Source organism: Musca vetustissima, unplaced genomic scaffold, assembly GCF_032173495.1.
Source record: "Musca vetustissima isolate MV318-11 ecotype Yass unplaced genomic scaffold, APGP_CSIRO_Mvet_v1 utg30349, whole genome shotgun sequence".
Taxonomy (NCBI): Eukaryota; Metazoa; Arthropoda; class Insecta; order Diptera; family Muscidae; genus Musca; species Musca vetustissima.
The window spans coordinates 171,587-183,016 of NW_026880282.1; the positions used below are offsets into that span (position 1 = coordinate 171,587).

Sequence of the window (11,430 nt, forward strand, 5' to 3'; positions counted from 1 at the left end):
AATTAACACGATTTTATAATATTTGTTTTTTTTTTGTTTTTTTTTCGTATGAAATCAAACGGAACAAATGAAACAATTTATGGATAATTAAATAGAATTATTTCCATTACAATAATTATAACGATAAAAATATTAAAAATTAAATAATTGTGAACTGTAATTAAATTTATTTTTTAATAGAATTGTTTTTTTTTTCTTTTGTGGTGTTACAAATCGTTTTTGAAAAAAAAAACATTAAATGATGATGTTCTTTGTCACAAAGAGTGTTACAAATAAAAGAGAGTTTGAGAGAGACTTTGAATTAAAAAAAAAACAGTTATATTATTGTGGGAGAGCAGATTTTTGTTGGTGTTTATTTGTTAAGATTCTTTCTCTTTTTTGTTGTGTTAATGTTTTCGTTAACAAACTAGGCTTCTTTGATTTTTTGTTTTGATTATCTTTCTTTCAGACGATTCTACAACAGAGATGAAGATGATTGTTTTGTGATGTTGTTGTTGTTTTAGGTGGTGGTGTAGTTGTTGTTGTTGATTTTACACAATAGATACATTCCGATACCATTTCTTATTTTATTTTTTCAAGTGTTTTTGTTTTTTAAAAAACGAAAAATAATTAAAAATGAAAAAATGATAAAAAATATGTTGTGTTTTTATTGTTGTTTTGTAAAAGTAACTCATTAAAAATAGTTGTAGTTGTATATATCAAATAATTAATAACTTATTTGGGGCATTATATAATGTTGTTATAATTCAAACAACAGCGAAGACATTTACATTTTTCTAAAAAAATTGGTTTTAAATTATGCTCTTTGGTTCTCCATGATGGATCGGCGATCAGCATTCGATCGCTGACTGTTGGCGACTATGGCTTTTTAGAGGGGGCCAAAGAGATAGACAGCTGGGTGGTTGTCGGCAGTGTTGCCCAAGAATTCGGCATAGAGTTCCTGGTAGCGGTCCAAATTGAGACCGCCAACTTTCTTATCGTTATCCTGTAAAAACGTAATCGATTAGAACAGAGTGCAAATGCGATTCGTCAATGTTCGTCATTAATATTAGTTCCACAAACAGATGGTATAACACCCAGTTATTTAGGTGGCTGAGAGACACTTCACATCATGACGTTGTTAGTTACTACACGATGCTTGTATTATTATTTTTAGCTATATGATAGATCCACAGTTTGCTCCGATTCCATTGTGTGTCTGTTTGAGTTATCTCCTGTCCTCAGGATGAATCGTAGCATGAAGCACTATACAAATGCAGTTATCATTTTTGTGATCGTTATCATACATTGTGATCGAAAAGACAATTTGTAGATTTCTAATCTGCATTGGATCGTTACCGAACATTATTTGAGCTATTAATGGCTTTAACAACATACAAATAAAATGCATACAAAATATTGTGTAAACGAATACGAATACATCAAAACAAAACATCGTTAGGTTTGGCAGTGCCACCACGTGGTGTGATTTCTCAATCTCACCTTCAAAATATATAAAATTGGTCGGTACCATTATATGGAAGCTATACGAAAACGTAAACGGATATTGATAAACTTTGACAGGAAGATATGAAATCTCATGGAAAACCGAAAAAATAGAGCCAATTCGGCTGAAAAAAGTATTTACCAATAACCGAATAGTTGTTGGTAACAATAAATGGGGTCTGATCAAGAATTTAGAGTAAAATCTATACTATTTGACTCTATAAACTGTATTGTGAAGATACATAAGTTCCGTTCCAGAACCTAAAAGAATCTACTCATTTTACAATTTTTGCAACTTTTTACTCGAAACCTGTTCCTGAACCCACAAAACTGGTAAAACATTTAATCAAATTTAAGAGAGCACAAAACAAAATGGCGTTCTCTTTGTAAACTTTTTACTCGAGAAATTTGGCCGAGTAAAAATGGTAAACAGGAATGCCAACTTCTGATTGGCTGTTATGTTGATTTTGAAGTATTGTCATGTAATATTGACATATTTACTAGATTTGCGTTGCCGAACTTTTCAAATTATTTTGTACTCTGAGAGTGAATTTGAAATGTTTTCCTTTTACTAGTTTTACTATTAAAAATTACTGGAACAGACCAATTATTTCGTATTTGATTTTTTTATTAAAATCGTAACATGCACAGTTAGCATTTCGAACAGCGAATGTTTTCCTTATCGGTGTAGTTTTTTTACGACGTCTTCAGTAAAGAGGTACACGAAACATTACTATTTTAGTGAATATTTTACCTAATATTTTTAATGTTCATATTTTTGCAATGAGTAATTTTTTTGTTTTTATAAAAACAATTTTTAATGATGACCAAATTAAAAGAAACCTCAATAATCCGGATTAGGGCCTCCAATCAAACCGAATTAAGTACTGTGAAAACTTAATAGGGTATCCGCTGAATATTTTAGTGTTATTAGAAAAAGAATGACAAAATTAATCCATGTTGTGGAGGGTATGGCAAATTGCAAAATACACAAACATACCCTATATGGGGCTTAATGTTTAACGTTTATTAAAAACGCTCTACAATCGATCTTCAGAATTTCGATTTGAACCTTAAGACGAACTTTCAGTGATATAGATTTGCTTAGCTCGTTATTGATATTATTTACGGTAGTAATATTAAAATCGTGCATTTATTATAATTCGATGAACAAGGAAGACATTTCACAAAATAAAGTGTTAATATTTCTTAAAAAGAATTTCTTAAAAAAGAGATGTACCATGTATTTTATTAAAAGAAAATAACACGTTGCAGATTACTTTGAAATTTCCAAACTTTCTGATCACAATATATGACAGAGCTAAAATTGTTCCAATTCCAACAATTCTGATTAATATCTCCGTAGATTTAAATGCAGATATTGTCTAGTGCAGCATTGTATTGCATTGCAGCGGGATCTTTGGTTAGGTAATACGAATAATTAGTAATGCTAACTAACATCTACTATGTTTTATATAAAAAATAATATGTACTAGAGATTAGTTGTTAAATGCCTCCTTGAAAATTAGATATGAAAAAAGTTTAGCTGTTTTTTGTCTATAAGTGAGTTGCTTTTTCAAAAACATTAAGGAGCCAATATTATGATGGATTAAAGATATTTGGAAACAAATAAACCACTTGTTTTATGCTTATGTTTTCGTTGTATTGGTTCAATTGAAAAAAAAAAATAAAAAAATATTTAAAAAAATTTGATATGTTTTAATTTTTTCTTCGATGATATGTAAAATTTTGTCAGTACCGACTTATTGGCATTAATGGTTTTGGTTTTTGAGTTCAGGTGAATTTGAAGTTTAGCGTTTTAGTAGCGGACACATTTATCTGTCAGAGAACATTGACTGTAAAATTGTTTATTCAACATTTAGCTTATTGTATTGTTATTGTTTCCCCCCTCAATTGTTGTGTTGGAAGAGTAGTGAAAACATCTTTCTTTGGGATTAGAAAGTATCCACAGTCATAGCCAATGATTCCCGTTAGTCTCAAAAAACAAAAACCTTTGTCTCCTATTTTGCTTACATTCAAGAGGGATTCAAAAGCTTTGTCTATGGGCGCAACATCTTCGATAGCCATTCTTGTAATGCAATTGTAACGGTATTCCTCAATACCAACAATGCCATCACTGTTGATGTCAAGAATTTTGAAATTGGATTCAATAAATGCTTTCATGGCCTGAAATAGACAAAAAGTAAATAAACAAATTGCAAATAAGATAAACAATTAATTGACCATCCATCGGTTGCAGAATTAACGGCTGGTAGATGCCAGCATCGACATACCTGAGGAAATTCGCTGTATTTCTTTCCAACGCAGGTCTTACGAACGGCATCTTTGAATTCCTTATTGGAAATTTTTCCATCCTATAGCCGAATCGAGTGATGTGGGGATAGAGCAAAATACATTATTGATTGAACCATGATTATTTAAGAATTTGAATAATATCGACATTTTGTTGTAATTGTTAAACTTGCATAAAAACACAACTTAAATAATTATTAGAAATTGATTTTTTGGGTTACCTTGTCGTCGTCGGCAATTTCGGAAATTTCAACCCACAAGTTCTTCATCAGTTTCTTGTACTCGGCCAAACGATTGGCACTGCAGTCGCCTTTGCCTTCCACTACACAGGCTCTCACGGCCATGCATTGGAAATCGTTTTCGTCGAGCACGCCATTGTTGTCGATATCTGGGGAAGGTAAGCAATTTGCAGGATTATATAGCTACGAATCATGCTTAAAACAGGAATACAAGAATACGTAACGAAAGAGACGAATGACGGATGCAATTTGAAAAAAAAACGGAAGAAATTATGACACAGTCATTTTGACTGTTTTTTTTTCTTCTTCAATTTCAATTACAAAAACAATTATGCTTAACACGTCTTCTTAGTATTTTTTTTTTAATTTTTTTTTCAACATATAAATGCTGCTTCATTATCTCTTTTATTTCGTCTATAAAGTGTTCACATTTTCAATTTTTATTTGTTTAACAAAACATTTAACAGTAATTAAGCAATTTCAAAATTTGTATTGCCCTTTTATTGTGTATTTAGTACTCAATAAATATATGCCAATTTTTTTTAGAAAAATAACCAACAAACACATTAAAAACCACTAAATCATGAAAACAACTCGCATTCGAGTTATTATTATTAAGAAATCGTCAAACGAAGAATACATTTACAAAAAATGTAAACCCGAATTAAATATGAGCCACATGCCACATATTTATGTGAAATTGGAATATTCTTGTTATAAAATATATTTAAAATATGAGTCGTTTTTTTTAAAGAGGTTGAATTCCATTGTTTTCTCATATTGAGATATTTAAAGGTTCGCGTTTGATTTATTTGAAAACTATTGTTAAGTGGTATTAATTTGGCTTGCGGCTTTGTGCCCTTAAACATGATAAAAATATAACGTAATATGTTTTGTAAAGTTTTCTAGAATACCAAGATTTGTATTAGAATCTAAAAATGTAATAAATTAATGTTAAAACATCGGCGGGATACTAAGTAGGTAGCGTCGATTTGAAAAACGTCTTTTGGCAAATTTAACTCGACGAAGACAGCAAAGTTTACACTGCGTTCACAGTTCCGGAGTGGCCTTTATACCAATTTCATATAATGCATTTGGGCTGTGTAAAGCAGCGCAGCGCTTTTACCGATTAATGGATACAGTCATCCCTTAACGCCTAAAAGAGAACGTATTTGTATACCTAAAAGACTTACTGATTATATTAAGCGAATTTCAAGAAAGTTCCTGAAGAAATGTTCCACAACTATTAGTTAGCAAAAATAATTACTTCTTGATTATATTTTCCGGTGTTGCCGACAGATATATGCCCTCAGCCCATGTTGTATACACTAATCCTAACTTTGTGGGGGAGGTACCAGAGAAGATGAACATATATATATATATATATATAGATGTTGCACTAAATCTATGCTTACTATATAGTGTAAATATTAAGGTCTGTTAGGTTTAGACCACACAAGATTTAGCATTCGGTTTATACTGTGGATATGTTTTTACCAAATCGGAAAATTTCTAAATTTTCACATTTTGTGGGGAGAAATCAGAAAGAAGTGAACCGATGGGTCCCTTCTTCAAACTTGATTTAGTGTTGGTATAAGTATTAGGATATGCAACCTTTGAATTAATTGAACACTCAATTCGATTGATTTAGGATATACAAAACTTCGACACTTTATGGGGAAGGTACGAGAAGAAGTGGTCCTATATATCCCATTTTCTGAGCTAATGTAGTTTTTGTAAATATATTACGATGTGATTGGACCGATGGGTCTTATCTTCAAACTTGATATAGATTTAGTAAAAGTATTATGATATGCAAAATTTGGATTAAATCGTACTCTTAATTCGATTGATATTGGCATTCAAAAATGTTCAAAATTGTGACACTTTGTGGGAGAGGTATCATAGAGAGTGGGCCGATTGGCAATATCTTCCGACTTGATATAGTTCTGGCGGAAATATAACGATATTTTAAATTTAGTTGAAATTAAATATTCCCTGCGTTCAAACGAGATTTTTAAAAATTTCTAATGTTTGACCCTTTGAATTGAGAATTGTATTAGTAATGTCGCATAATATTTAAAACGCGATTTCCATATTGTTAGTTCGGCCTATGTTTTTATTGCAAAGACAATAGATCGCCCTTTTGTTTCTTAGTTAAATATCCAGTATTTGAAATTAAAAGCTAAATATCTGAAATGTAATAATTTGTAATGTAATTGCGGTGCCAAAATACGCCCGATCTACTAGCAAAATTCATATTTAATTGTAGAATGCTAGGAATCTGTCCGAAAAAATAAATTTTTGATTCAATACATTTCATTTGAAAATACATATTCATTTTAAAATAGAATATTATAATATTCTCATATTAAAAGACACATACGACGTACATACATACTTATATGCGCATCTATGTCTGGGACACTTGGAAAGGGACACTGAATTAATGGAACGTGCAAATTCCCATATTCAAATTCAGTACGCGAACATACATACACATATTTCAAACACAAATAAGGGTGTATATGATGCCGCAACCCGCCATCCAACTACAACCACTTTAATGGGGAGCACAAAAGAATTTATTTTAGAAAAAAGACAATTGCATGCTAGTTCTTCGTGGAGGCAAGCAATCCATCCATTTGGACGGCGGACAGGGGACGCTTTTCCTTCGGAGGTTGAGAAATTATTCAATTAATTATCTCGTGAATATGAAGTGGTTGGCTTTATTCGCACCAAAACAAACAGCCAGCCAGATAGACAGTCAGACAGACACATGGGGTGGACAGTTGAATGGATGGACGAGTTTTGTTTTATGCCATTTCTTGTTGTTTAGCTTTTGTCTCGTTTTGCTCATTTGCTTTGTTTTGGTTTGACAAATATTAAAAATAGGTTCTTGTACCACCTTTGTCTGCCATTACTGAACGGGGCCTTGAATTATGGGAAATCTGCCCCGAAATAGCCCAGACGGCAGACCACAAATAAATAAGAAGGCAGCCAGATGAGAAATGGCTAATTTTGGCAAAGATTCTCTGACTTTGGCTAAAGAATGTTGTAATTTGTCTTCATTCCGCTGTCGAATAAATGTTGTCGCACGCTGTGATCTTTGCAAATGAATCTAAAAGGTGGCGCATTACATTTCACATAAAAAAAAATTATACAAAATGACCGTGTAAAGATTACATTCTATACAATGACTAGATGATGATTGTGGCGGTGGTTGGGTTGGTTAATTGGTAGATGCTGCTGCCCCAGTACCGCTAACATTGATAATATATGTATGACTTTTGCATTTTATATTTAGTAATTTGTCAATCAAAGAGATTTCATTTCTATTTTACTTGGGCCGTTTTAGTTTCTTCTTGTAATAATCTTCATTTCGCCGTGAATGCAATTGCATTAAAACAATACAATAGAATAAAATCGTTGGCAAGCATTTGTTTGCCTGGGATGTTGATATTGCATCATATACAAACTTACATACATATGTATGCATACGTATAACTATGTGCCTATGTACACATTTCTATATGACTATATTATATACAAATCTTAATTGAATATGACCTCAATCAAAAATGCATAAACAATCTAGACTAGTCAGTCGCTTGTAAACGCCCCGAAGCCCAAAATACCCCTCGGACTAAATTTGCAATACTACTGCCACGACAGGTGATAATGATGCACAGAACACGGAATAGCGAACAATATCAACGACACTTAACCAGTGGCAATAAATTATGAATTAAATGCCTCCACCCAATGCGATAGATTCGATGTGAGTGAAATAGTCAAGGTATCGAATAGCGTGAACAACCTGTTTCACCATTCGAAGCGATACGGATTCATATCAAATGGCATGGGGCAAGCGTAACCACCGTCTATTGCTGCGTTCATGTTTACATTAAGTTATTTTGTAATTTATTGGAAGGGCGAGCGAAATGGCAACAGTTCGCTTCTCTGCAAACCGAGAGTTGCTGTACGTTAAATTTTTTTCATGATCATTAAAATGATCTAACGACAAATAAGATCAAATTTTGTTATTATTACACGGGAAAACGGTTTCGACTTATTTTTAACTCGCATTCTTCCGGTTTTCAAAATTGGCGCCCAAACGATACAACGAATTGGCTAATTCATTAACCGGAATACTGTGAGAATATAATCATTTAGGAAACTATTCCGTGTGTATAGATCAGATTGGGACACATTGGTCCGATTTTCTTTTTTATGAAAAAAAATAATTTAAAGAATTGGGATTATTTCCAAAAGCATTGACTTCCAAACAGATTATGAAAAATATTACAAAATGGAACAATTTATTTTCACTGTGCATATCTTCCTAAATTTGGTAATAAGTGATTTAGACTTTTCTCGCATTTCCCAACGAAACATAAATTACCTCTTCTATATACGTCAAAGGTTCACACAATATACCAACATAAATGTGTCTGAAACAATGTGTTTATAAATTCGTTCTCAACATTCCCTTTCATATGCTGGATTCTAACTCATTCTCACACACATGCATTTTTCGAGAATTTTCGAGCATCCTATGAAAGAAATCAAAAGAAAGCCATATTTGTTTCAGTTTCTTAAGATGGGCTGGAATAGTTACTGGTAAATAAGGGAACCTTCCTACCGGGACTGGGGTAAACGACTAATGTGTGGTTTACTGCCTCAAATCCGTGAACAAACCACGTATAAATTCCGAACATCATTATTCCTTAATGACCATCACTGATCCCGAGATCAACGGAATATCCATATCTGTAGCGAATTCGTAAAATGTTCATGCACTTGGCACGGAATATTTCGTAATTCCTTCCTTCTGATGCAGTAACCTTAAGAGATTAAACAACAAAATTTCTGCAGAACATTGCTTCCATAGATTTTCAAATGGATACGTTTTTTTATTATATAATTATCACCTTTTTTAATCAAGCATTCTTGTAATTGATAATTTATTTTTAATTCTAATTGAAGCAGATCAATCGATTATCTGCTCTAAAACAAATCCCATGAATTTATAAAAGAATAAAAAAAAAAACAAAATAAACAAATTAAAGTAAATAATCATTTGTTATAGAACTCGAAAGGAACAGCCAAGAGCTCCTCTATTTTCTTCTTTTTTTTTCAAATAACGCAATTCATACATGCTTTTCACTATCGAAGCTTTTCTATTCTAGAAGCAATCAAATTAAACATGCAATACATTCTTATTTCTCAAGCTTGACTGGCGGTGGTATTAAAATACATTCGAGCCATTGCAATCGGGACATTCGACCCAAATTAATTAAGCTTCCTCTTATTCAAGCGGCAATGCACCTATAAATAAATTATTGGTAGGGACGGTTACGGGTATCTGGCCCCATGGTACTGCCAACCCTTATTCCGCTGGCGTTTTGAACATGCACAAGCACTTCCGTTATATCCACATTCTTGTGGTTATTGAAATTTTCGAAATGTTCGTAGGAATGCATTTTCCATTCAATGTTGGTTGGCTGGCTCCCGGCAACAAGAACAAAAAACAAAAACTTATTGGTTAACACCAATTCTGGCTGGTATCCGCTTGTCAAGACTAGGGAAATTTACTACCCCTCCACATTTAATTATCAATGTGAATATCCTTCTAGGAAGACAGGAACTTGAAACTTTCCATGATATATGCGTGGGGTATATGAGACGAGACACAAACGAAGTACACGTATGAAGAGAGTGGTGGGCAGCAGGCGTAGCGAAACTTACCGTACATATACCGAACAACAAAATCGACACGGTTATCCCAAGAGTAAGCCATTGTGAGAATTTATGTGGAATTCTTGTTTAACACAATTGTATCTAGAATAAATTAATGAAAATTATTGTCTGGTTTCAATTGAATCGATATGCAATGCAGTAAGCGTGTGTGCGTGTGTGGATGTGTAATTTGTTCGCTTGCATTTAAACTTCACAGTTTATCTTTTTTTTTTTTTAATTTCTATTACTAAATTTCGTTCACTGTTTTCAATTTTTCTTTTCTTTTTTTGTCAAGTTAATTTTTTCACTTTGTTATTTTTTTTTTCTAGTTTCTCAACAGGATTTCTTTTAAACTTTATAATTGTTCATGTCGTTTTCAGTTATGAATTTATTTATTTTGCGTTTTTCGCTTATTTCTCTAGTTCCCGCTAACTACCTGAGGACCCGTTCGCTTCTGATTGACAAACTGTATTTTGGTCAGCAAGAGAACTAGAGACGGTTAATTCGCCTGCCTACAACACCAGACAACAGTTCGCCCTTGCACCAGATGCAGCCGAAGTAAATGTATCGCAACACACCCGATCGGATCGGCCCATCGAACATGTTGAGCAACAACAAGACCTACCCAAATAACTACCTATTTGCGGGCCTCGGACCGATGCTGATGCCGATCGGCGACCACTAGCCCGCCGCTGCCATAGTAAAACGACGTTTGTCGTCTGCACTAAATGCTAAATAGAGTAGTACGAGCTATAGTACATACACACGAGTGAGTACTAGACAATGCTGGCTGCCATAGGCTCACGACTAAATTCAGACAATAGCAGCGATGATACAGCGAGGGGCACGGGCACAGGTTACCATTGAACATGAATAGGTGGCAATCAGTTCAAATTTTCGACATTGCCGTTGTGTTGTGTTGGTGCCCGATACGACAAGCACTTAACATCTTCGTACGCAAATTTGTATCTTTGCTGATGTCTGTCTGTCTGGCCGGCCATCCGATCGACGGGTCCGAGGGAATGTATTGGCACAAACTTAAATGTAAACAATGTTCACCACAAAAAAGACCAAACGAAAAGCCAGTGTATTCTCGCAGGTACACACACAAACCGCATTACATACGCACATTTAATTTAAACATTAGATGATTCGCCGATTTGGTCGATTCCTAGTAAACTCGAATAAACAAAAGTATTTTATTCACGTTTGTTGATTTTATTGACTAGTGCAGCAACCTTCGCTTGACAACCAACAACCAGTCATCTATTGCGGATACATTAAAAATGCAATGTTTCTGCATAAACATTTTTTTTGGTTTTGTACAACAAAACCAAAAAAATCCCGATCCATCACTCAAACGGTCGCTCTCTGTTATTATCTTGGCAAAATTTATTATTTAAACAATTTTGCCAACATAATGCATTATCTAGTTATTACTGAAAATTCAATTAATACAAAATGTATTCGAGAAACCAAATTCAAAGACTCCTGGCTACACGTGTATACCTAAATGCTTTCATCGGCCTAAATTGCTCTGTTGTCCTTAGAAAACATATTTGTCAGTGACAAAGTGGGGACAAAGTTTCTTCCGTGAAATTATTCTTCTTCGATCCTCAACTTAATTCACGAAAATGTACAAATATGGTCA

At 33.5% G+C, this 11,430-nt stretch overlaps 1 protein-coding gene across 1 annotated transcript; it reads right to left on the bottom strand.

Annotated features, from left to right (window-relative positions):
* Positions 1-636: 636 nt before the first annotated feature.
* Positions 637-10,280, bottom strand: LOC133325819 (sarcoplasmic calcium-binding protein, alpha chain). The gene is made up of 6 exons (XM_061534539.1): positions 10,216-10,280; positions 9,789-9,881; positions 4,020-4,186; positions 3,780-3,860; positions 3,520-3,672; positions 637-985 (listed from the first exon to the last, which is right to left on the bottom strand). The coding sequence occupies exons 2-6, from the start codon at positions 9,838-9,840 to the stop codon at positions 869-871; spliced, it is 570 nt and encodes a 189-aa protein (XP_061390523.1). The 5' UTR covers positions 9,841-9,881; positions 10,216-10,280; the 3' UTR covers positions 637-868.
* Positions 10,281-11,430: the final 1,150 nt, after the last annotated feature.

What these genes read in the sequence shown, in the direction of transcription:
- LOC133325819 (XM_061534539.1), bottom strand. Translation starts at nt 9,840, where the DNA reads ATGGCTTACTCTTGGGATAACCGTGTCGATTTTGTTGTTCGGTATATG. An exon ending in TGTTGTTCGGTATATGTACG is followed by an intron (nt 4,187 to 9,788) that starts GTAAGTTTCGCT and finishes TACCTTCCCCAG; the next exon opens with ATATCGACAACAATGGCGTG. An exon ending in CTTTTGAATCCCTCTTGAAT is followed by an intron (nt 986 to 3,519) that starts GTAAGCAAAATA and finishes ACGTTTTTACAG; the next exon opens with GATAACGATAAGAAAGTTGG.